The 27393-nt window shown below is 44.5% G+C and overlaps 1 protein-coding gene across 11 annotated transcripts in view; it reads right to left on the bottom strand.

Annotated features, from left to right (window-relative positions):
- Positions 1–27393, bottom strand: part of TET3 (tet methylcytosine dioxygenase 3) — a 111050-nt gene that overhangs the window by 8047 nt on the left and 75610 nt on the right. For 8 of the 11 annotated variants that reach the window (XM_067007328.1, XM_067007327.1, XM_067007332.1 and 5 more), the window contains 5 exons: positions 18909–18999; positions 11651–11744; positions 4138–4370; positions 2820–2970; positions 121–210 (listed from right to left, as the gene is read on the bottom strand). In XM_067007328.1, the coding sequence (XP_066863429.1) occupies positions 121–210; positions 2820–2970; positions 4138–4370; positions 11651–11744; positions 18909–18999 (659 nt within the window). The remainder of the gene's footprint in view (positions 1–120; positions 211–2819; positions 2971–4137; positions 4371–11650; positions 11745–18908; positions 19000–27393) is intronic. The other 3 variants (XM_059079852.2, XM_067007331.1, XM_059079854.2) reach the window with 1 other exon arrangement.

The following is a 27393-nucleotide window of genomic DNA, read 5'->3' as shown; positions in this document are numbered from 1 at the left end:
AACAAAGATCACTGCTCTAGCTCTGGCTGGGCTTTTCCCGTAAGGAACCCACTCCGCTGTTCCCCCACTTCAGGGAGCCTGGGCAGAGATGTGGGTGACATGTGACCCAAGACCCAGTACCTGGTTCTGATAGGCCTGGGGGGCCAGCCGCTTATACAGGGGAGCAACTTCGGTGGCCAGGTCCTGGAAACTCTTCCGGAGCACTTCTTCCTGTGGACAGAAGAACAGTCACACACCTCCAGAGCAGCCCTGCCTGGCAAACTCTGCACACTGGAAATTGACCTCCATTCTAGAACCACTGCTGGGTTGCCACTGGGAAGGTGGGAAGTAAGGTGCCATCAGGTATCTTTACGGTGTTCCCTCTGGGAGGGGTGCCAGGTCTGTTTTAATGCTGGAGACGCTGAAGCTCACCAGTAGACACTGCCTGAGGGTCTGGTCACCCTGACTACTAAGCACCTGTTCTGCCAGGCTCCAGCCCAGTGCTGCTCAGGACACCTGGAACAGGTTCCTGCTCTTGCTAAGCACTTGCTCAACACCCTAGGCCAGAGGTGCGGGATGGCAGGCACGTACAAGCATGAGCGGCAGGCGTGGGCCCTTCTTGCAGTGGTCCAGACAGGTAAACAAAGGCAGGGAGGGGTGGGTGAGGCCTGTGCTAGAAATCCCACAGCCAGCCAGGCCCAGCACCCATCACAAGCCAGGTACACAGCCAGACCACAACGTTCTGTCCTTTAGACCCGCACTATCTCACGTGTTTAGTCACAAGCCACATGTTGCTATTGAAATATAAATTCATTTTAATTAAAATTCAATAAAAAATTTTTTAAAATTAAAAAGTTTAATCTTTTAAAATTTAAGAATTAAAAAAAATTCAGCCCCTCCACTGCACTAGCCACATTTCAAATGCTCGGTGGCTACATGTGGCTCCCATGGCTGTGTGTTTTCTACAGAGAACGTTTCCATCATCAGAGAAAGTTCCACTGGATAGTGCTGCCCTCGACAAAGCAGCAGCCCTCAGACTGGCAGAGAGTTTAAGATATCTGCAGCCTCTCTCTGGCTCTCTGAGGGTAACAATTTGGGCTATGGGGGCTCCTAGCGGGCCTTGAGCACAGGCACGAAGAGTTTATGGAGAAGAAAGAAGAGGAAGAGGGAAGAAAAAAGGTACCAAACTCACAGAATTAGAAATGGAAGGGTGAGACCAGTGACTCAGCTGTCTGTCCAGCAGGGCGGCCAGAGTTGCCAGCCAGCCTCACTGCACCTCCCTGGCTGCCTTCCAGATGCTGCCACCAGCACAGTGGGCCTGAAGCCAGCACAACACGGGGGTGAGGCTTGTGAGCTCTGGGGAAACACAGGCCAGGGTTTAAATGCTGACTTCATCATCACTGTCACATGGCCCTGGGCAAGCCATTTGCCTCACATGTAAAGGGAGCAGTAACAGTGCCTAGATCCTCAGGCTGTCGTGAGATTAACTGAGACACCTGTGAGGTGATGGGCGGAGTACCCAGCACTTAGTAAGTGCACAGGGAATGGCAGCTGATGGAACAGGGAAAGTATCTGTGAGAAATTAAAGCAATTATTTTCATTCATGGTAATTTCTAGTTCCTGGTGGCACTGGGACTCCTCTACTCATTGAAGCAACTGCATTTGCTGCTTCTGGGGGAGGCCAGGCACTGCCATAAATAACAGTCTAGTGTCAAATCAGACTCTTAGACGAGGTCATGTAATAGTCAGAAAGCTGGGCTTTGAGGGGAAAAAAGGGGTTCTAAATTTGGACATGCTTCCTTTTATTTCTGAAAAGCAAAGCTTGGAAGTCTGAGCATAGAAATTTACATGTGGTATAAAAAAAAAAAAAAAGTGCCCCAGGAGAGTTCCTGTCCCCTGGAAAATGGGGAAGCCCTTCTGGTAAAAGGAGCTTGGAGAGGTTTGGAAGGTACAGGCTGGGATCAAGGTATTGCCTGGATCCAGTTCCCCCCTCACACTAGCAGAGGCGGGAAGCAGAAGGCAGGGAGGCTGGAGGAGACATGACAGAGAGACCACTCAGGCCTATGCCTGCTTTGCATCTGGACTCCAAGCGGAGACCCCCTCGGGATGGCCCTCACAACCAGGGCAACAGAGAAGTGGCGGAGTGGGAGGCGACCTGACCTGACGCTTCTGGTTCCCAGCCTAAGCTTGGCCTGCAGAGGAGACCCTGAGGCCCCTTGTCCTGCTGTCACTGGGCTGGGGAGGAGCTCCGGTGGGCGGGAGGAGGCCTCAGGCCTAGTGGCCATACCATGTGGATGCCAGTCCAGTGCCCAAGGACCGTGCCAGGCCCCCAGCAAGGAGACACCAAGGACCTGGACAACTGGACAAGTGTACAGAGATGTGGGCCCAGCAGCCAGGCAGGATGAGGGACACCTCGGGACATCCAGCATTGGCCAGAAGGTGGCCTGAGGCCCAGAGGCCCCTCTTTGTGCCACACCTCCCACCTAGAAAGATGTCTTGAGAAGAATGGCGGGGGGGGGGGGGAAATAACCCTTTAAGAGGGTCAAATTCTAATGAGGAATCTGAACACTTACCTTAAAGAGACTTTTCTAAACTGCAAGAGTCTGAGGTAGCTGTAATTGGTAAGTCTAATTTTTCACTCATCGTATCCCTCCACACTACACCCCACATACCTTATTTCACTGCAAGATAAGGTCAGTTTAAAAAAAAAAAAGGAAGTTCCATTTTCTACACAGCTGAGTCACAGTGTGCTAATCCTACGTCCCACCAGGACTATTAAAGGCAGTCGGTGGAACAGGGTGAGTGGGAGGGTCCCATGCTCCCTGTGGGGCTGTGCTCACCTCTTTGGGGTTGTCCCCCGCGAGGCGGAACTTGCGAGGAGTCTTGCTCCGAGCATATTTGCAGCCATTGAAGTACATGCTCCAGGAACAACCGAAGGAGAAGGAGGCACCACAGGTATTTGGGTCTTTGCCTTGGCAAGCGCAGGTACGGCTGCAACATATATCACATGTTAGGCATACAAGGCACACTTTTAGTTCTGGAATTTTCCCCCTCCCGCGGGGGGAGGCCCTGTTGAGGCCCGGCATCCACTGGCCTCCCAGTGACGGCCATGACATCCTTCCCTGCCCTCAACTCCTTTCCCAAATCTCTACCCTTGTGGGCAGAGAATCAGCTCTGAGCAGCCTGTTTGGCTCCCACTCCTGAGGCTGAAGTCTGAGAGTCTGCTGTGGGGTGAAGCACATGGGTTGTTTGAGATGGCTGGGAAGGATCTAATCAAAAACCCAATAACGTTTACACTTTGCCTTAACTCTAAAATCTTGACCAGCTCCAACACAGACCACACAAATGGGAATAATGTGAACCACAGAGTGTGAACATGCCTGCTTCTTGCAGGCCCAGGTGCTGACAGGCCTTTAAACAAATGAACACTGACTTTACCATTCAACACTTAATAAAATCCAGAAACAACCCAAATGCCCCCCAACTGGGGAATGAATAAACAAACTGTGACACACCCACACAGTGGAATACTACTCAGTGGTGAAAAGGAGTGAGTTTCTGATACACACATCCATAGATGAAACTCAGAAACACTGTGCTCAGGGAAAGAAGCAAGACTCAGGTGGCTACATGCTGTATGGTTCCATTCGTGTGACATTCTTGTAAAGGCAACCCTACAGGGACAGGAAACAAGATTTGTGTTTGCCAGGGGTGGGGAGAAGTGCCTGGTACGGTGAAGTCTGGGGGGTGATGGAATTCTTCTATATCTTAATTGTGGCAGTGGCTACATGACTGTAAACATCTGTCAAATTCTTCAAACTGTACACCTCAAAGGATGAATTTTACTATAAGTAAAAATATCTTAATTTAAAAAATGGGGGAGGGGACCCTATAAGGGTAGGTCTTGTGAGTATCATTGATGCCTTGTATTAGCGGGGCACTCACACTTTTCCACACTTGTTACCACTATTAGAGCCTCAGAGTCAACCTGGGGCGGAAAGCAAAGCTAAGCTGAGTCAAGAGACCCTCCCCAGCCAGGGCCAGACCCCAGGCCAGATCCGTAGGTAAGCATTCTTTCCACCACAGTCCTAACTCTGCAGGACACACAGGGCCCTGACCCCATTGCCCCACCCCTGCCCACTGGGACCGTCCACATACTCATCGTTGAGGCCACATCTCCGGCTGGTGGGGTTCCCGTACTTCCGGAGGGTATCAGTGAGCTCCTGGTAGAGGGTGTCTCCGAGGCTTCGGGGGATGCCCTCCCAGGCCAGGATGAGGATGACGATCACGGCATTCTGGCAGTGGTGGCCCGCCCGGTGCCGCACCAGGCAGAGCAGCTTCTCTTCCAGCGTGTGCCTGCGGATCACCTGCAGGGAGGTGGGGTGGGGGTGCTGTGAGTCACAGGAGCCGGGCACCCATGCTCCTCTGCACGGATGCCACACACCCTCACCTCTGCCCAACAGACCTGGGGGCGCAGATCTTTAGGGCAGTGTACCAGGGGTGTCACACCTTGGCGACAGCAACCACACAGGCTAAAGGGCCATTATAATTAGGGAAAGAAAAACATTAAATAGCAAAATAAAAAAACAATTACTACAAAACCTGAGTCATTGGTGATGTATATAGACTTAGGGATAAGAATATCGAGTTGGCCAAAAAGTTCCTTCGGTTTTTAAGTAAAAATAAAAGACATTTTTCATTTTCACCAAGAACTTTATTGAACCATGTATTCACCCTTTTGTTCCACTACCTTCTGCCATTTTTCAGGCAACTTCATAATTCCATCTTCCTGAAACTTTTTCTTTTTGAGCAAAGAACTGTTCCAGGTGCCTTTTACAGTCTTCCAGGGAACTGAAATTGTTTCCATTAAGAGAATTTTGTAAAGACCTAAATAAATGGAAATCCGAAGGTGCAATGTCTGGTGAATATGGCAGATGAATCAGAACCTCCCAGCCAAGCTGTAACAGTTTTTGCCTGGTCATCAAAGAAACATGTGGTCTTTCATTATCCTGATGGAAGATTATGCGTTTTCTGTTAACTAATTCTGGTCGCTTTTCGTCAAGTGCTGCTTTCAGTCGGTCTAATTGGGAGCAGTACTTGGAATTAATCGTTTGGTTTTCCAGAAGGAGCTCATAATAGGGGACTCCCTTCCAATCCCACCACATACACAACATCACCTTCCTTGGATGAAGACTGGCCTTTGGTGTGGTTGGTGGTGGTTCATTTCTCTTGCCCCACGATCTCTTCCATTCCACATTATTGTACAGTAACCACTTTTCATCGCCCATCACAATTTGTTTTAAAAACAGAATGTTTTCATTAAGTTTGAGTAGAGAATTGCACGTGGAAATACGGTCAAGAAGGTATTTTTTGCTTAACTTATGTGGGATCCAAACATCAAAGCGACTCACATAACAAAGCTGGTGCAAATGATTTTCAACGCTTGATTTGGATATTCTGAGTAAGTCAGCTATCTCCCGCGTGGTATAACGTTGATTGTTCTCAATTAATATCTCGATTTGATTCACTATCAACTTCAACAGGTCTACCCGACCGTGGAGCATTGTCCAGAAAGAAATCTCCTGCACGACACTTCACAAGCCACTTCTGGCACATTTGATCAGTCACACCACCTTCTCCATACACTGCACAAATCTTTTTTTGCGTTTTTACCTTCCTTGAAATTATAAAGCATAATATGCCAAAAATGTTGCTTTTTTCCCTTCCATCTTCAATATTAAAATGTCTACACAAAAATTCACCAATTTTGATAAGTTTTTCTTTAATGCACTCTGATATGACAGCTGTCACAATACAATCCAACAAAACTGTTTCAAATGAAGTTAAAGACAACTAAATGCTACTAGAGCCAACTGACAGAAAAAACCGAACGAACCTTTTGGCCAACCCAAAACATAGATAAAATTATAAGCCAAAATATATTCAGAGATTTTTATGTTGTCCTAAAACATTTGCAGAGAAAACGGTGCATATCTGCATGTTTTCAGTTAAAAGACAAGGGCCTTGATGCTGTGGAGAACAGTTTTTGGTAGTTCCTCAAAAATTTAAACAAATATAACCAGACAGACCTAAGAATACACCCAAGGGAATTGAGAATAGGAATTTGGACAGGTACTTGTACCCCCATGGCCAGAGCAGCATTACCTAGCAATAGCCAGAAGGCGGAAACAACCCAAATGTCCGTCCACTGACGAACGGATGAACAAAATGTGGCACGTCCATTCAATGGAATATTACTCAACCTTAAACAGGAACAAAGGTCTGACTCATGCTACAACATGAATGAACCCTGAGAACACTATGCTAAGTGAAGCAAGTCAGACACAAAAGGACAAATACTGTATGATTCCACTTACATGAGGTACCTGTACATGTTAAATTCATAGAGACAGAAAGTAGAATGGTGGTTACCAGGGGCTGGGATGGCGGAAAGAGAGGGTTTGGGGAGTTACTGTTTAATGGGTATAGAGTTTCAGTATGGGATGATGAAAAAGTTTTGTAAATAGACTGTGGTGATGGCTGCATAACAATGTGAATGTAATTGATATCACTGAATTGCACACTTAAAAATGGTTAAAATGCCCAATTTTATGTTATGTATATTTTAACACAATTTTTTAAAATTAATAATACCAAAACCCACTGAACTATATAATTTAAATGAGTGAACTGTATGGTATGTGAATTGTATCTCAATAAGGCTGTTTAAAAAAAAAAAAAAAGCACGGGCCTTGGGCACTGCTCTCCTCTTCACTCATTCCCTAAACACCGTCCTGGGTCACGCAAAGATGTATCAAGGCAAAGGGTCCAGGAGTGGGGGATGAGGTGGTTGAATCTCCCCCCAGAATCCCAGGGAATTCTGTGACTAGATAAGATGTGGGGACCTGTGAAGAGGGGAGACTGGGAAGGGCTCTGAGTGGCAGGAAGAGGGACAAGGACTCGAGGCGGGGCTTCTACAAAGGACTATAAGCAGGGGCTCACTTACATACATAGCTACATGCTTTAGAAAGGGGTGCAGAGAGTCAGGAGAGGGGTGAAATGGGGAGACCACTGATGTAACACAAGCAAAACAGATGAAGTTGGAACTAGAACAATGGGGAATGAAACAGGAAAAGGCATGGATTCTAGAGACCTTTAGGAGAAGGGGGACTTTGGGACCACCTGACTATAGGAGCTGAGGGACAGGGAAAAGTCTTAAATCACTTCCACGTTTTGTGGCGCAGAAAAGTGGGTGAGTGTGGGCGGTGTTTCCTGGCAGGTTAGCAGGGAGCACGCTGAGGCCAGAGGCACTTTGGAACACTGGAGTGGCTATCCTAAGCAGCCCCAACAGAATGGGCTGGAGGTCGGGAGATGTCTGGGCTGGAGACAAGACTTGGTCATGAGTATGTCAGTGCAGGGAGATGCTGAGAGAGCCACCGGGCAGGAAATACCAATAAGGAAAGCAGGCCAGATGTACAACTAAAGAGTTGGGGGAGAGGGGGAAGCCAGACCTCTCTCCATCGACCACTGCCTGGTGGGAATTCCAGCGGAGTGTACCTACCTCTTCCAGTTTTGCAAGAAGAAAACAGAAATCTAGATTTTCACATGAAATCTCTCCTTTTAAACACAGGAACACCAAATTCAATTTTTAAAATTGTAGTAAAATATACGTAACTTAAAATTTAGCATTGTAAGTGTACAGTTCAGTAGCATTTAGTATATTCACGTTGTTGTGTCAACTATCACCAGAACTTTTTCCATCTCCAGAACTTTTTATTTTCCCAAACAGAAACTCTACACCCATTTAACACTAACTCTCCATTCTCCCCTGCCCACAGCCCATGGTAACAACCATCCTGCTTTCTGACTCTATTAATCTGACTACTCTGGGTACCTCACAGAAGTGGAATCATACAGCATTTGTCCTTTAATAACTGGCTTTATTTCGCTTAGCATAATGTCTTTAAGTTTCATCCATGATGCAGCATGTATCAGAATTTGCTTTAAAAATTTAAAGGACACCTTGTATGCTAAACAAAACATATAACTGGGCAAAGAGTTCCTGTTTTGAGCCACAGCAATAATGGTGCCCACCACCCTCACCCTTTGTGGAAGCATCGATTACATCATTATTTATAAAATTGTTTTTGTGGCTCAGTAAATATATGAACATGCCATTAATCATATCCCTGTGTGACTGGCCTACTGCAGACTGAGCCAGGCATTTCATGGGCATCTGCACACATCGTAGGTACTAGGGTTTCTGAGACACCATTGTCAACCTCTGCTCATTGCCCGGGCAGTGCACTGACTAACTGCACATGTGCAACACACGTTCAGAGCACACCGAGACACCCGACCTGTCAAAGTTGAGATTGAGGTCATGTCCTTTGGGTTTCCCAAGTGACAAACACATAAAGGTGACTAGGCATGAGCAGACAGCCCTGTGGCACCCTCACGGGCCTTTGGGTACACTCAAAAAAGCTATAACAAAGCGGAGCTCCCTATCCACGCTCTATGAGGGAACCCAGCAGGATGAAATACACAAAGTGCAAAAGTCAAAGGCCAACGTAAGGTGTGAACAAACCAACACTCGAGCATGGCAACACAGACTGTTCACATGCCATCACAGGACTGTAAACAAATCACCTAGATTCTGGGCAGGAATTCCCTGAGCACTGAACCTAGAACAGCACCAGGCAGAAACTCAAATCTATTCCCCCGTAACTCTCACCCTTGGTACTTAGTTCCACCCACTGGGGTTCCCCAGTAAGTCTACTCTACCATGCCCCTGAAGGGTCTTCAAATATCTGCCTTCTGACCTGTTACCTTTACAGGCTGGCGAAGCAGCATCTCCATGATTCTTCTAGCAAAAGTCCATTTTTCCCATCTGCAGTGTTTGCTTCCGGCATGCCTCTGTTTATTCTGAGCCTTTGGAATGCTCCGTGGGTCACTCCTTTCCTCCCATGCTTGGTGACTTCCATACTTTGTACAGGCCACCTTAAAATCAGAGACTACCAGCAGGCTCTCTGGGTCGTCCCCATTGCTTTCTTAGATCATTCTCTCAACACACATTTGCTGGGCATCCATGATGCACCTCAGCTTTGTCCCCCAAGATCCTAGCCTGTTAAGTCCAGAACTTGTCAGGTACACTGCTTGTAATGAAGGTATTGGTGGGGGGTTCAGGCTGCAAACACAGACATGAACCCCAGTCGGAAAGAAAACCTAGGCTTTAGACATGGGACAGGGGACGTGGGGAGAGCCACAGAAGGCACCGTCCACCACAGGCAGCTGGATGCTGCCACTCTCCCGTGGCCACGGACCACTTCCTGCGCTCTTGATGCCATGCTGCCACCAAGGATAATCTACCCTTCTTAGCATTTGTGGGTCACTTCCCCGGGGGTGGGGGGCAGAGAAAGGGAACACCTGCCCCTTCTCTAACTTCCAAGGAGGTGGAACTCTAGATGAGTTCTACAACCAGAATACATAGGGTATTTGGTGGCTGTGTAGGCAAAAAATAAGAGAAGCCCACCACACTATGAGAGATGGCTATAAAAGAGGAAAAAAGCAAAACAAACACAACTCAGCACGGCCGTTTTCCTGCCACTGGAACAGTTCTATGATCTACCATTCTTCTCAAAAAAATTTTCTTTCCTCTCTCCTTTTATCTTTTTTTTTTTTTTTTTTTTTTTTTTGCCGTACGCGGGCCTCTCACTGTTATGGCCTCTCCCGTTGCGGAGCACAGGCTCCAGACGCACAGGCTCAGCGGCCATGGCTCACGGGCCCAGCCGCTCCGCGGCATGTGGGATCTTCCCAGACCGGGGCACGAACCCGTGTCCCCTGCATTGGCAGGCGGACTCTCAACCACTGCGCCACCAGGGAAGCCCTCTCCTTTTATCTTCACTCATCAGATACAGAATTTCCTCACCTCTCTGTCACTATGTATTCCCTTCTATCTGAGCTTTTCTTCCAAAGTTGGCATCCCCCACCAGACTTGGTGATACCCACAAGTTATTCCAACCTTTGGACAAAGCACTGTGCTACATGTGTCCTGCTCTGGGCATTTGTCCACAGACTCTGGAGGACCAAAGTTCTGAGGACCAAGCTCCCCCCCCCCCCCAATCATTCTGCTTTCCTCTCACAGCCCCAGAAACTGATCTCACGCTTTACCTGGGCAACTTCCTCCTCAGCCCTCAGCAGAGACATACAAGCGCTGGTCAAGAGCTAAAGCTTGACCATGGGTGTCCGGGGACTGGAGATGTGTGTTCTCATCCTCAACACCATCCACAGAGCCAGGTGTTTTCTTTCTTTAAGGTGAAGTTTCTGAAGCTGAGAAGTCCCTATCTCTACCTACGCCCCAAGGATCTTCAGTTTCTTGCCCAAGACTTTGGAATTCCTCAACAACTGCCTGAATTAGCAGGAGAGAGGGACAATGCCATTTCTCTAATAGGTTCTCTGGGGGGATAACGCCCCACCCTGATCAGCCGCAGACATAGTCAACCTCCCACTGTAATAACCATCTTTCACAAGGGTGGGGACAACATGCTTCTACATACCTGTGAATACTCTTAAGTATTCCAGATTTTTCCAGATAATTCTTCACTACTGTCTGAAAATTGCTACAGATAGATATGTGGTAGTTCAGGTTCAGACACCTTTTATTTTTGTTAAACATAAAGGTACAAAGGCATGGGGTACAGACCAGATAAAAACAGGCATGTGCGCAGACGGACAGAGGATGACAAAGGTCATCTTACCACCATCCCTCACTCAAAGTGAGCCGTGTGTATGTTCACCAGCCTTTTTGCCTTTGCCAACATGACTCTCCTCACCAGGAATGCTCCTAACTTCTCCTGGCCCATTTAATACGGCTCCACGCATATCCACCTTCTCTGGGAAACCCAGCATGCACACTCCCCCTTGCCCCTGAACTCTACAGCACCAAGTCTGCCTCTCAGTGTTAAAGCTCGATTATTCAAGTCTCCGTGATCTTACTTCCTGTGTCTCTACATCATAAGCAGCTTGAACACAGGGATGGAGCCTTCTATTTTCCATGTATATTCTCCCTACCAAGCACCGAGCAAACAGCTACCTGATAATCTTGCTGCTCCTCTGGGCACTGGATCCACAGTGGTTCTAAAGTGCTCTATGAGGACTGGAAGGGCAAGGTCAGAAAACTCTGGGTGAAACTGGGGTCTGAGTCATTGACGTCCCCTCTGCCAAGACACACAGGCTGCCTTATAGGAAAGAGTGGCTCAGAAGTAAGACAGATGCAATGCTGTCCCTGACCCTGCCCAGAGGCTTAGTTCTTGTGGACAGGAGACGGGAACACCTGCAGCTCCAGGGCACACAAAGGGGGCCGAGGAGTCACAGGGACTGTGGTTGGGGCTCAGCCTTGAGCAAGATGACATCTCCAGCTTCCGCTTCTCCTCCCTCCCTCTGCAGCCCTGAACCACAGGGGCAGTATGAGCTGAGAGTAATGACCAGAGCAGGTCCAAGGCCAGCCTTGGACATCAGAGGCTGGCATTTAAATAAAGTGAGGACTAACAGCTGAGGCTGGGGGAAGATGACCCTAACCAGCACCGGATGCTGGCTCACAGCTCCCTGGACAGTGCACACGTCTGCCCTCCACTCCCCGGCCCAGCTTGGGCTGTGGAGCTTTGACACGTACCCACTTTGCGATGGGACAGCCACGTGAGCTCTTCCCTTCCTTCCCCGTGTAGATGACCTTCTCGATCCGGATGGCTTTCCCCTTCTCTCCGTACCTGGAGAGGGAGACAGAAGACACCATTAGCACAGCTGAACCCCAAAGGAGAGCAAGTCTTGGTAAGAAGGCAAGCCTCAGTGTGTTTCAGCTAGGGTTTCTAGTTACTGTGGGGCAATAGAGAAGGAAGAGAATGACTTAAATGTTTATTCCGTGTGAAAGCCTCTGGGGACACAGCTCCACTTACAGACTCCCAGAGCCTCTGGTCCACCTGGCTCCGCTCTGTCCCAGGGCAGAAGGTCTCTGATTATTACCTCTGAGCACTCAAACCCAAGGCTCAGCACAGGCATTTGTATCCAGCCCTGTTAGCAGAGTTAGTTATTTATAAATTCAGTAAAATGCAATAGACAAAAGAAAACAAATGGGGAAACCCTTATTATTCTCTTTCAGCCATCCCCAACTGACATTTGAACAGATGAGGACAGGTAGCTGAGGCCAGGGAGAAGTGACCCTACCCAGTACAAACTGGCTGAGATTCCCATGGACAGTAAACACGTCTGGTTTCTGCACACACCCCTGCCCTGGCCCATACATGTGTGCACACACTCAGGGATTCACCACATTCAGAGGTGATGAAACTGTGGCCCCCAGAGCTGAACTAACCTGCACAAGGCCACACAGCTACCTGGGGGCAATGGCGGTTAAAGTGCAGCCTTAGAGGTCAGAGAGCTGGGGCTTGAGTGCCAGCGCAGCACTTTGTTGTTACAGGACCATGGCCAAATGACTGAACTTCTCTAAGCCTCAGTTTCCTCATCTGTAAAGTGGATATAAAAATGGTTCCTGTCTCCTAAGCTTGGGAAAATATCAAATGAGATAATACACAGGGAGTGCATTAAAGTACTCTGAAGTTCCTGGCACGAGGGAAGAGCCCAATAAATATTAATTATTCTTAATACTGTAAACATCCATCTTACTGAATTGTCTTATTTTTAATAGCTTTTTAGTTTCAAGTACAATATTATATCATCTGCAAGTACTGGTTATTTGCCACCTCCTCCTTTCCACTTTCCATGCCTCTATTTCCATCTCTTGTCTGTCTGTACTGGCCAGCCCCTTCCAAAGCACTAGCAGGCATCTTTGCTTATTTCTTGACTTTACTGGAAATGTTTCTAACTACTCATCCCTGGGCATGAAGCTCACTGACTTTGGGATAGAGATAGAGACTCCCTTACTTTGAAGGGCTCTACTAAGGGTTTCCTGTTCTAAGGATTTTTATTTTTGTTTTTTCTGCTGCATTGGGTCTTCGTTGCTGTGCGGAGGCTTTCTCTAGTTGCGGTGAGCGGGAGCTACTCTTTGTTGCGGTGCGCGGACTTCTCGTTGCGGTGGCTTCTCTTGTTGCGGAGCACGGGCTCTAGGCACGCGGGCTTCAGTAGTTGTGGCACGTGGCTCAGTAGCTGTGCACGGGCTTAGTTACTCCGCGGCATGTGGGATCTTCCCGGACCAGGGCTAGAACCCATGTCCCCTGCAATGGCAGGCGGATTCTTAACCACTGCACCACCAGGGAAGTCCTTGTTCTAAGGATTTTTAATCAAGAATCGATCAATTTTATCAAATACATTTTTAGCAACTAAGGACATAGATGATTGAATGGTTTTTCTCCTTTGGTCAATTAACAAGGTATGCTATTTTAACAGACTGTCTAAAGCAAACAATCCTTATATTTCTGTAATAAATCCAATTTGGTCATAGCATATTATTTTAATATACTATTTAACAGAGGATAATGTTATCATAGCTACTACATATTCTGTTTTACATATCCTTTACATATAAATACATATATAGTTACACATAATTCTTTATCTCATCCACTCTACTTCTAGGAATCTCTACCTCAGACATAACTGTACAAATACACCAAGATTTAGGAACAAGATATTCATTGTTGCATCAACAAGAGAAAATTTAGAAAGAACTTAAATATCCAGTATCGGACTGGCTAAATAAAACATAATAAAATAAATGTCCATGCAATGGAAAACCATGTAGTTGTCAAAAAGGATTCTACAGAATTGTATGTACTGATATGAAAGAAATTAAGTGGGGTGGGGGTTAATAGCTACAAACATGGGAATAGTATGCTTGATCCCATTTTGTTCAAAATTTCTCTATATACATATGTGTATCTTCGTAAATGCTTAGAAGAAATAGTAACGTAAGTGTCAAACTTTTTAAAAAACTTTTCTTCTAAGAAGGATAATTATTAGAGAGCTTTATTCATTCTAGATGCACAGGCTCCGGACGCACAGGCTCAGCAGCCATGGCTCACGGTCCCAGCTGCTCCGCGGCATGTGGGATCTTCCCGGACCGGGGCACGAACCCACATCCCCTGCATCGGCAGGTGGACTCTCAACCACTGCGCCACCAGGGAAGCCCCATTCTAGACTTTTTTAAAACAGCCTTTTATAGACGTTTTATTTTTGTAATTGGAAAAGAAAACAAATATTTTTTTAAAATGCTGATCTAAGGTTTCTCTGAGTTCAATGTTCTCTATTTCACTCAAGACCTCAGGAATGAGGTAAAAAGCTGATAACTGCCACATTAAAATTCTAAGACTACGTTAGTCCCTTATAGAATATGTTTGGAGACAGGACATTATATTATATAAACTCTGGGGAGTTTATATAGCGTGGTCTGGCTCAAGAGGAAAAGACCAGATAGTGCTGCTTTTGTCTGGTTCCTGGAAAACTTTCAGCTCCACAAGCACCTATCAGGAGTGCAGAGCCTGGAAACTCAGTGTGTCCTGGAGTCACTGTGGGAAGAACAACCTGAGGTGATCATACTATTCTCACTGGAACGGACAGGATATCGTGTTCCCCACAGGAGGGTGAGTTGAGGACAAAGACTAGGGCTTTCTGACCAAGACCTTCCCCACCGTCCCATCCTTGTGAGAAATGCTTCCTGTAGTGAACTTCATATTTGAGAGCAAATAAAAGGGCCAAGCACTGTCTGATCAGTTAGATTTTTTTTTTTTTTTTAACCAGAACTGTCTCTGTGTTTAAAAACAACCAACCAACTCTGGATTTAGTTCTTTTTTCTTATATGTCTTACTTTTTGGCCTATCATTAAGAGGCTAGGATATAGGTGAACTCCTAGACCCTAAACTAAGTCTGGAAGGGTAGGCTGAAACCTTATTCTAAAGGGTAACTTGATCGTCTTAGCCAGTGATTCTCAAAGGTGGTGCTGGGACCAGCATCCCCTGGAAGCTTGGGAGGAATGCAGACTCTCGGGTCCCATCCCAGACCTGCTGGGTCAGAAACCCTGGGGTGGGGCCCAGCGATCTGTGCTTTCACAAGTCCTCCAGAGACCTGAAGCACGCTCAAGCTTGATAACCGCTCATCTAAAGTTGCGATTCTTCAGGGTTACCTCTATCACACATTAATGAGACCAGTTGCCCCCAAACTCAGGGGATTTGCTGGCATGGTGTTTGCTCTTTCATTCCTAGAATGAACATTTAATGAACTCCTAGGCTGCAGAGAATCCCCTTTCCAGTTAGAGGACACGTGGCCCTGCACAGCAGGCCATTCTCAGATATGGGTTTGAACACCTGACTCCAATTATCTATGACAACAAGGACCTGGGTACCCAGGAGGTATGGAACCCATTAACAGATCTGATAATATTTTAGGACTTGCTTTCAACCTCCTCCTTTCACAGTCTTTCCCAGATAAACTAAAAGCACCAACATCCCCTGGATTTCAGTTTTCTTCCCTCCTTGCCTTGGCCAACTCCTGGCAGTGGAGTGGTCCTGCAGAGTAGGGTTGGGCGGGAAGCCTAGAGAAAGAGACAGCCTGGATCGTTCACAAACTAGACCCCCTTCCAGGTGATTTTCAGCAATCATTCATTCCCTTCCTGTTCCAGAAGGAGCTTAAAAAGATGTCTATGTGATAAAAATAACAGGTGATGAAGTCAGAGTAAAGGGGGAAACAGACAGACATGATGTTGTTATGCAAAACGCAAACGGTGGGATCTTGTGCGTATTTTTAAGAGATGAGCATAGAACATTCATCACAGGAGAAATCAAGGAAGCTAAGGAAGACTCCTTACGGTCATGTCAAAAGGACTCAGGAGTGAACCTGAATAGGTTCCCACGGGCCAAAGATGAGAAATTACGTTCCTCCTAATGAGGATACACAAATCTGGCTCAAAGCTTACTAGCAGCCAACATAAAGATGGAAACACAATCTGTTCCATGATTTACAAGGCCCTTAAGATAAAAATAAACCAGTTGCTGAGGAAAAACACAAGTATTGCTGGTCTTGAGAGGAATTCCTCCCTTGGATCAGTTTCTGGAGAATCTACACTTGGCTGTTATTTTTAAAGCAATGACAAAAAAAAAAAAGGACAAATCTCAACTTTATCATTATCTGTTAATCCTTGTTTTAAAACATACTCTTCTATAACTAAAAGTTATTGAGAGAGCTGTCTAGAAATCTTGAAAAATTGTTACCTAAAAACAAACACACATAAAAACTGTCCCAGATCAAACTTGTACATTTGACTCCCATGCAGCCCTCAACCTGTAAACAATAGTGTCAAGATTCCTCACAAAAATCGCTGGCCAAAAAGAATGCTCAACATCATTAATCATTAGAGAAATGCAAACCAAAACTACAATGAGGTATCACCTCACACTAGTCAGAATGGCCATCATCAAAAAATCTACAAACCATAAATGCTGGAGAGGGTGTGGAGAAAAGGGAACCCTCTTGCACTGTTGGTGGGAATGTGAATACATACAGCCACTATGGAGAACAGTATGGAGGTTCCTTAAAAAACTACAAATAGAACTACCATATGACCCAGCAATCCCACCACTGGGCATATACCATGAGAAAACCATAATTCAAAGAGTCATGTACCACAGTGTTCACTGCAGCTCTATTTACAATAGCCAGGACATGGAAGCAACCTAACTGTCCATCCACAGGTGAATGGACAAAGAAGATGTGGCACATATATACAATGGAATATTACTCAGCCATAAAAAGAAACAAAATTGAGTTATTTGTAGTGAGGTGGATGGATGCAGAGTCTGTCATACAGAGTGAAGTAAGTCAGAAAGAGAAAAACAAATACCGTATGCTAACATATATATCAAATCTAAAAAAAAAAAAAAGGTAATGAAGAACCTAGGGGCAGGACGGGAATAAAGATGCAGACCTACTAGAGAATGGACTTGAGGACACAGGGAGGGGGAAGGGTAAGCTGGACAAAGTGAGAGAGTGGCATGGAATTATATACACCACCAAACGTAAAATAGATAGCTAGTGGGAAGCAGCCGCATAGCACAGGGAGATCAGCTTGGTGGTTTGTGACCACCAAGAGGGCTGGGATAAGGAGGGTTGGAGGGAGGGAGATGCAAGAGGGAAGAGATATGGGGATATATGTATATGTATAGATGATTCACTTTGTTATAAAGCAGAAACTAACACACCATTGTAAAGCAATTATACTCCAATAAAGATGTTTAAAAAAAAAAAATCGCTGGCCAAAATAATGCCCACTCCAACCTCGAAGCTGTAACACATACACATGTGGGCACACGCAGGCGTGCATGAATAACCCACATACTGTTTTAAATGTTTCATTCTCACCAACAGTATACTAGGGTTCCCTTTTCTCTACATCCTTGCCAACATTTGTTATTTGTAGACTTTTTGATGATTCTTATGGACTCAGAGGTGCTCTTTCAATCAGTCTTGAATTTACAGATTGGGTCTTGGATCAAATGCTTTTCTGATGGGCTACTATGAACATAAATGTTTCCAGATGGTACACGATAATTAAGAGTGTTTACAGCAGATCACTGTGCTCCATCCATCTTACCTTTTATTCATTCGGGGATATCACTACAGTTATTTAGTTCAAAATCATGTTCCCTGCTATATTAATGACAGTATTAGTTACCCTGGTCAGACAAAATCTGGTCCCCAAATTTGTAGAAATTCTAAGCTACAATTCTCAGCCCCCAGCCTTCCACACATCTGTACGTCTATGCATATGTATGAGCAAACATGTTTATGTCTTACATAATTTACGCCTTTACTATTAAAATACTAATGTTTGTTATAAAAATGCAGTCAGTAAATGCAGATATGATGTAGACACCCTGTATGTAATATTCACTTGTAAGCACTAAGTGCTTTCCAGACATCAATTCAGTTTATCCTCATAACTCTCCTCCAATGTATGTACTTTTATTTTCTCCATTTTGCAGATAAGAAAACCGAGTCACAGAGAAGTGAAGCAACTTACCAAAGAACTCATCAATAAGTGGAAGGGCCAGGACTGGACTTTAGTCTAGCTCCAGCGTCCATATGCTCTCAATCACCAAGCTATTTTTACCTCTCTACACACTGGAACTCACAGTATTTAATATCTACTGTGGACACGTACATAGATTTTAAAGTTTCCATCTGTACAAAACTGCTTAAAAAAGTAAAACCGAGCTGTTAAGTAAAAGCCCTATAGTCTTGAGTTCGAATTGGAAGTGTATATAAACCCAGTGTATGTATTTAATCACTAAACAATAGCAAAAATAAAAAACCTACATCTTGGCTCTGAAATCGCCTCGAAAAATGAGCACCCCCAGCACCCAGAGTCTGTTTTCTAAATATTTCTTCCCCCAATAAAAATACGAGAAATCAAGAACTCCTAGGATGTCAAAAGGACTCAGGAGACAATGTGAATAGGTGCCCACTGGCACCTAGCATTTCTCCTATTGGTGGTACAAAACACCACCTGGGAAGTAGTTTTGAAAGAAAGAAACAATCTGATTCTGATCAAGCCTTTAGATCTAACCAATTTCCACAACACAGGGAAGAAGAACCTGTTGGACAATACCACAGAAAAGGCAGCAGCAAACTTCAGACCATTGGAAACTCTACAGGATACACAACCATTTAACCCCATTTCTTTAATAAAAAATATTTCAAGAAAGAGATAAAAGGGGGTTAGGGGGACCTGTAAAGGGCAGACCTATAGACAGAAAGAAACCCGGGGCACTGGGGGTGAAAATCCCACATTCAACTTTACAGTCTGTGTATCAGGGATTCCTTTCTGTAGGCTGTCTAGTATAAGGCAATGAAAACGAGAGGTGCTTAAAATCCATATTCTATTAACAACTTGCCCATTTCTCCTTGGACATCTGTGCATCACTCACCGCTCCTCCATGAGTTCCCGGATAGAGGCTACCGTGGGGCCAGATCCCAGATGTGTATAATACGGACCTTCATCTTTCTCCACTATTTGTTCTGCAGAAATACAAAGTAAACATGATTTGGAGACATCAATTCATCAATATTAATTTGGGAAGGCAAACCATCAATAGGAAAATTAATGGCATCGTACAAAACAGGAAATTCAGTGGCTTATAAACGTGGAAATATGTTCACCCCCATTAGAAATCAGGAAATACATATTAAAATCACAATGAAACACCATTACACACAGATCAAATTGGCAAAAATTTTAAAATCTGATAAAACTATGCATTATCAGGACTGAGGCTTAACCACTCTGGAATTTAGTTTATCATTATACGTAATCTAGACCAGAGGTCGGCAAACCACTCCACTCCTAGGTACACACCGAAACAAGCTGAAAATAAGGACTCAAACAACACCTGTATGCAGTGTTCCCTGCAGCATTATTACAAGAGCCAAAAGGTGAAAACAACACAAGTGTCCATCAACAGATGAATAAAATGTGGTATATCCATACAGCAGAATATTATTCGACCATAAAAAGGATTTTTTTCTGATATGTGCTATAACATGGATGAACCTGGAAAATGTTAGGCTAAGTGAAATAAGCCGGACACAAGAGGACAAATATTGTATGATCCACTTACAGGATATATCTAGAATAGGTAAATTCATAGAGGTAAAATTAGATTAGAGGTTACCAACAGCTGGGAGGAGTGGGGAATGGAGACTTATTACTTAATAGGTAGAGTTTCTGTTTAGTGTTGAAACAGTTTTAGAAATAGATAGTGGTGATGGTTGCACAATATTGTGAATGTAATTAATGCCACTAAACTATACACTAAATAATGGTTAAAATGGCAAATTTTATATTATGTATGTTTTACCACAATTAAAAAAAAGAGAAAGGAATGAAGTACTGATACATGCTACAATGTGGACGAACCTTCAAAAACATTACAGTAAGTGAAAAAGTCAGACACAAAATATCACATATATTGCATGATTCCATTCACATGAAATAATCCAATCCAGGATAGGTAAATCCATAGAAACAGAAAGCAGAATGATGGTTGCCAGAGGCTGGGAGGAGGGAGGAATGGAGAGTTACTACTTAATGGGTATAGGATTTTATTTTAGAATGATGAAAGTGTTTTGGAACTAGATAGAGGTGATTATTTCACAATATTGTGAATGTACTAAATAAATGTCAGTGAATTGTACACTTTAAAATGATTAATTTGGGTGGGGACCTTCAAGATGGCGGAGGAGTAAGACATGGAGATCACTTTCCTCCTGACAAATACATCAAAAATACATCTACATGTGGAACAGCTCCTACAGAACATCTACTGAATGCTGGCAGAAGACCTCAGACCTCCCAAAAGGCAGGAAACTCCCCACATACCTGGGTAGGACAAAAGAAAAAAGAAAAAACAGAGACAAAAGAATAGGGACAGGACCTGCACCAGTGGGAGGGAGCCATGAAGGAGGAAAGGTGTCCACACACTAGAAGCCCCTTCGCAGGTGGAGACTATGGGTGGTGGAGGGGGGAAGCTTTGGAGCTGCGGAGAAGAGCGCAGCCACAGGAGTGTGGAGGGCAAAGCGGAGAGATTCCCGCACAGAGGATCGGTGCCGACCAGCACTCACCTGCCCGAGAGGCTTGTCTGCTAACCCGCCGGGGTGGGCGGGGGCTGGGAGCTGAGGCTCGGGCTTCGGAGGTCAGACCCCAGGAAGAGGACTGGGGCTGGCTGCGTGAACACAGCCTGAAGGGGGCAAGTGCGCCACAGCTAGCTGGGAGGGAGCTCAGGAAAAAGTCTGGACCTGCTGAAGAGGCAAGAGACCATTCTTTAATGGTGCACGAGGAGAGAGCATTCCTCCCCAGTGCGCCCACAGAAAGGCAGAGCACCGCCTAAGCAAGCTCCAGAGACAGGCACGAGCCGCGGTTATCGGCTCGGACCCCACAGACGGGCATGAAACACTAACGCTGCTGCTGCAGCCACCAAGAATCCTGTGTGCAACCACAGGTCACTATCCACACACCCCCAGGAGCCTGTGCAGCCTGCCGCTGCCAGGGTCCCGAGACACAGGGACAACTTCCCTGGGAGAACACACGGCACGCCTCAGGCCGTTGCAATGTCACACCGGTCTCTGCCGCTGGAGGCTCGCCCTGCATTCCAGTTATGACAACTGTACCCCTCCCTCCCCCCGACCTGAGTGAGCAAGAGTGCCCTAATCAGCCGCCACTTTAACCCCCTCCTGTCTGGCTGGGAACAGATGCCTGAGAGTGACCTACACACAGAGGTGGGGCAAAAACCAAAGCTGAATCCCAGGAGCTGTGAGAACAAAGGAGAGAAAGGGAAATCTCTCCGTGCAGCCCAAGGAGCAGCAGATTAAATCCGCACAATCAACTTGAACCCTGCCTCTGTGGAATACCTGACTAGACAACGAATGTTCCCAAAATTGAGGCAGCGGACTTTGGGAGCAACAGTAGACTTGGGGTTTGCTGTTTGCAACTGATTTGTTTCTGATTTTTATATTTATTTTATTTTAGTTTGTAGTGCTTGTAATCATTGGTGGATTTATTAGTTTGGTTGCTCTCTTCTTTTATTTTTATTATATATTTTTTTCATTTTATTATTTTGTTAATTTATTTTTCTTCCTTATTTCTTCTTCCTTTTCTTCTGAGCCGTGGGGCTGACAGGGTCTTGATGCTCCAGCTGGGTGCCAGGCCTGAGCCGCCGAGGTGGGAGAGCCGAGTCCAGGACATTGGACCACCAGAGACCTCCCAGCCCCATGTAATATCAATTGGTGAGAGCTCTCGCTGAGATCTCCGACTCAACACTAAGACCCAGCTCCACCCAACAGCCAGCAAGCTCCAGTGCTGGACGTCCCATACCAAACAACTAGCAAGAGAGGAACACAACCCCACCCATTAGCAGAAAGGCTGCCTAAAATCATACTAAGGTCACAGACACACCAAAACGCACCACCGGACACAGCCCTGCCCACCAAAAAGACAAGATCCAGCTCTACCCACCAGAACACAGGCACCAGTCCCCACTACCAGGAAGCCACAAGCCACTGCCCCAACCTTACTGACTGGGGACAGACACCAAAAACAACGGGAACCACAAACCTGCAGCTTGCTAAAAGGAGACCCCAAACGTAGTAAGTTAAAAAAAAATGAGAAGACAGAGAAATATGCAGATCAAGGAGCAAGGTAAAAACTCACCAGACCAAACAAATGAAGAGGAAATAGGCAGTCTACCTGAAAAAGATTTCAGAGTAATGATAGTAAAGATGATCCAAAATCTTGGAAATAGAATGGAGAAAATACAAGAAACATTAACAAGGACCTAGGAGAACTAAAAAGCAAACAGACAATGATGAACAACACAGTAAATGAAATTTAAAATTCTCTAGAAGGAATTGATAGCAGAATAACTGAGGCAGAAAAACAGGTAAGTGACCTGGAAGATAAAATAGTGGAAATAACCACTACAGAGCAGAATAAAGTAAAAAGAATTGAGGACTGTCTCTGAGACCTCTAGGACAATATTAAATGCACCAACATTCTAATTATAGGGGTCCCAGAAGAAGAAGAGAAAAAGAAAGGGACTGAGAAAATATTTGAAGAGATTATAGTTGAAAACTTCCCTAAAATGGGAAAGGAAATAGTCAACCAAGTCCAAGAAGCACAGAGAGTCCCATACAGGATAAATCCAAGTAGAAACATGCCAAGACACATATTAATCAAACTAACAAAAATTAAATACAAATATTAAAACCAGCAAAAACATTAAAAGCAACAAATAACATACAAGGGAATACCCATAAGGTTAACAGCTGATCTTTCGGCAGAAACTCTGCAAGCCAGAAGGGAGTGGCATGACATATTTAAGTAATGAAAGGGAAAAACCTACAACCAAGATTACTCTAACCAGTAAGGATCTCATTCAGATTTGACAGAGACCTAAATAGACATTTCTCCAAAGAAGATATACAGATTGCCAACAAACACATGAAAGAATGCTCAATATCATTAATCATTAGAAAAATGCAAATCAAAACTACAATGAGATATCATCTCACACCGGTCAGATTGGCCATCATCAAAAACTCTAGAAACAATAAACGCTGGAGAGGGTGTGGAGAAAAGGGAACACTCTTGCACTGCTGTTGGGAATGAAAATTGATACAGCCACTATGGAGAACAGTATGGAGGTTCCTTAAAAAACTACAAATAGAACTACCATATGACCCCACAATCCCACTACTGGGCATATACCCTGAGAAAACCATAATTCAAAAAGAGTCATGTACCAAAATGTTTATTGCAGCTCTATTTACGATAGCCAGGACATGGAAGCAAACTAAGTGTCCTTCAACAGATGAATGGATAAAGAAGATGTGGCACATATATACAATGGAATATTACTCAGCCATAAAAAGAAATGAAACTGAGTTATTTGTAATGAGGTGGATAGACCTGGAGTCTGTCATACAGAGTGAAGTAAGTCAGAAGGAGAAAAACAAATACCATATGCTAACACATATATATGGACTCTAAGAAAAAAAAAAGTCATGAAGAGATCAGTGGTAGGACGGGAATCAAACACAGACCTACTAGAGCATGGACTTGAGGATATGCGGAGGGGGAAGGGTAAGCTGTGATGAAGTGAGAGAGTGGCAGGGACATATACACACTACCAAATGTAAATTAGATAGCTAGTGGGAAGCTGCCACATAGCACAGGGAGATCACCTGTGTGCTTTGTGACCACGTAGAGGGGTGGGATAGGGACGGTGGGAGGGAGGGTGACGCAGAGGGAAGAGATATGGGAACATATGTATATGTGTAACTGATTCACTTTGTTGTAGAGGAGAAACTAACACACTATTGTAAAACAGTTATACTCAAATAAAGATGTTAAAAAAAAAAAAAAAAGCCCTTACATACAAGCAAAAGTTAAGAGAATTCAGCACCACCAAACCACCTTTACAACAAACGCTAAAGGAACTTCTCTAGGCAGGAAACACAAGAGATGGAAAAGACCTACAAAAACAAACCAAACCAATTAGGAAAATGGTAACAGGAACATATATATCAATAATTACCTTAAATGTAAATGGATTAAATGCTCCAACAGGGTTTCCCTGGTGGCGCAGTGGTTGAGTGTCCGCCTGCCGATGCAGGGGACATGGTTTGTGCCCCGGTCCGGGAAGATCCCACATGCCATGGAGCAGCTGGGCCCGTGAGCCATGGCCGCTGAGCCTGCACATCTGGAGCCTGTGCTCCGCAACAGGAGAGGCCACAGCAGTGAGAGGCCCACGGACCGCGAAAAAAAAAAAAAAAAAAGCTCCAAAAAAAGACACAGACTGGCTAAATGGATACAAAAACAAGACCCATATATGTGCTGTCCACAAGAGACCCACTTCAGACCTAGGGACACATACAGACTGAAAGTGAGGGGATGGAAAAAGATACTCCATGCAAATGAAAATCAAAAGAAAGTTGGAGTAGCAATTCTCATATCAGACAAAATAGACTTTAAAATAAAGACTATTACAAGAGACAAAGAAGGACACTACATAATGATCGAGGGACCAATCCAAGAAGATTTAACAATTGTAAGTATTTATGCACCCAACACAGGAGCACCTCAATACACAAGGCAAATTCTAACAGCCATAAAAGGGGAAATCGACAGTAACACAATAATAGTAGGGGACTTTAACACCCCACTTTCAACAATGGACAGATCATCCAAAATGAAAATAAATAAGGAAACACAAGCTTTAAATGACACATTAGACGAGATGGACTTATCTGATATTTATAGGACATTCCATCCAAAAACAACAGAATACACTTTCTTCTCAAGTGCTCATGGAACATTCTCCAGGATAGATCATATCTTGGGTCACAATCAAGCCTCAGTAAATTTAAGAAAATTGAAATTGTATCAAGTATCTTTTCCAACCACAACACTATGACACTAGATATCAATTACAGGAAAAAACTGTAAAAAATAAAAACACATGAAGGCTAAACAATACACTACTAAATAACCAAGAGATCACTGAAGAAATCAAAGAGGAAATCAAAAAATACCTAGAAAAAAATGACAATAAAAACACGACAACCCAGAAAGAGAAAAACAAGTACCATATGCTAGCACATATATATGGAATCTAAAAAAAAAAAAAGGTTCTGAAGAACCCAGGGGCAGGACAGGAATAAAGATGCAGACCTGGGCTTCCCTGGTGGCGCAGTGGTTGAGAATCCGCCTGCCGAAGCAGGGGACACGGGTTTGTGCCCGGGTCCGGGAAGATCCCACATGCCGCGGAGCGGCAGGGCCCGTGAGCCATGGCCGCTGAGCCTGCGCGTCCGGAGCCTGTGCTCCACAACGGGAGAGGCCACAACAGTGAGAGGCCCGCGTACCACACACACACAAAAAAGATGCAGACCTAAAGAGAATGGACTTGAGGACACAGGGAGGGGGAAGGGTAAGCTGGGATGAACTGAGAGAATGGCATGAACATATATATACGCTACCAAATGTAAAATAGCTAGCTAGTGGGAAGCAGCCGCATAGCACAGGGAGATCAGCTCGGTGCTTTATGACCACCTAGAGGAGTGGGATAGGGAGGAAGGGAGGGAGATGCAAGAGGGAGGATATATGGGGATATATGTATATATATATAGCTGATTCACTTTGTTATTAAGCAGAAACTAACACACCATTGTAAAGCAATTATACTCCAATAAAGATGTTAAAAAAAAACACACAAAACACCATGACCCCAAACCTATAGGATGCAGCAAAAGCAGTTCTAAGACGGAACTTCAGAGCAACACAATGCTACCTCAAGAAACAAGAAAAACCTCAAATAAACAACCTAACCTTACCCCTAAAGCAATTAGAGAAAGAAGAACAAAAATACCCCAAAGTTAGCAGAAGGAAAGAAATTATAAAGATCAGATCAGAAATAAATGAAAAAGAAATGAAGCAAACAACAGCAAAGATGAGTAAAACTAAAACCTGGTTCTTGGAGAAGATAAAATTGATAAACCATTAGCCAGACTCATCAAGAAAAAAAGGGAGAAGACTCAAATCAACAGAATTAGAAATGAAAAAGTAACAACTAACACTGCAGAAATACAAAGGATCATGAGAGATTATTACAAGCAACTATATATGCCAATAAAATGGACAATCTGGAAGAAATGGACAAGTTCTTAGAAAAGAACAACCTTCTGAGACTGAACCAGGAAGAAATGGAAAATATAAACAGACCAATCACAAGCACTGAATTTGAGACTGTGATTAAAAATCTTCCAACAAACAAAAGCCCAGGACCAAATGGCTTCACAGGTGAATTCTATCAAACATTTAGAGAAGAGCTAACACCTATCTTTCTCAAACTCTTCCAAAATATAGCAGAGGGAGGAACACTCCCAAACTCATTCTAAGAGGCCACCATCACCCTGATACCAAAACCAGACAATGATGTCACAAAGAAAGAAAACTAGAGGTCAGTATCACTGATGAACATAGATGCAAAAATCCTCAACAGAGGGGCTTCCCTGGTGACACAGTGGTTGAGAGTCTGCCTGCCCATGAAGGGGACACGGGTTCATGCCCCGGTCCGGATGATCCCACATGCCGCGGAGCAGCTAGGCCCGTGAGCCATGGCCGCTGAGCCTGCGCGTCCAGAGCTTGTGCTCCGCAACGGGAGAGGCCACAACAGTGAGAGGCCCGCGTACCGCAAAAAAAAAAAAAAAATACTGAACAGATTATAGCAAACAGAATCCAACAGCACATTAAAAATATCATACACCATGATCAAGTGGGATTTACCCCAAGAATGCAAGGATTTTTCAATATACACAAATCAATGTGATTCCCCAAATTAACAAATTCAAGGAGAAAAACCATATGATCATCTCATAGATGCAGAAAAAGCTTTCTACAAAATTCAACACCCATTTATGATATAAACCCTCCAGAAAGTAGGCATGGAGGGAACTTACCTCAACATAATAAAGCCCATATATGACAAACCCACAGCCAACATCATTCTCAATGGTGAAAAACTGAAACCATTTCCTCTAAGATCAGGAACAAGACAAGGTTGTCCACTCTCACCACTATTATTCAACAGTTTTGTAAGTTTTAGCACAGCAATCAAAGAAAAAGAAATAAAAGGAATCCAAATAGGAAAAGAAGAAGTAAAGCTGTCACTGTTTGCATATGACATGACACTATACATAGAGAATCCTAAAGATGCTACCAGAAAACTACCAGAGCTAATCAATGAATTTGGTAAAGTAGCAGGATACAAAATTAATGCACAGAAATCTCTGGCATTCCTATACACTAATGATGAAACATCTGAAAGAGAAATTAAGGAAACATTCCAATTTACCACTGTA

Source organism: Kogia breviceps, chromosome 11 (genome assembly GCF_026419965.1).
Source record: "Kogia breviceps isolate mKogBre1 chromosome 11, mKogBre1 haplotype 1, whole genome shotgun sequence".
In the NCBI taxonomy this organism is placed as follows: Eukaryota; Metazoa; Chordata; class Mammalia; order Artiodactyla; family Physeteridae; genus Kogia; species Kogia breviceps.
Note: the sequence above shows the minus strand (reverse complement) of the source record. Positions and strands in the feature narration are given on the sequence as shown.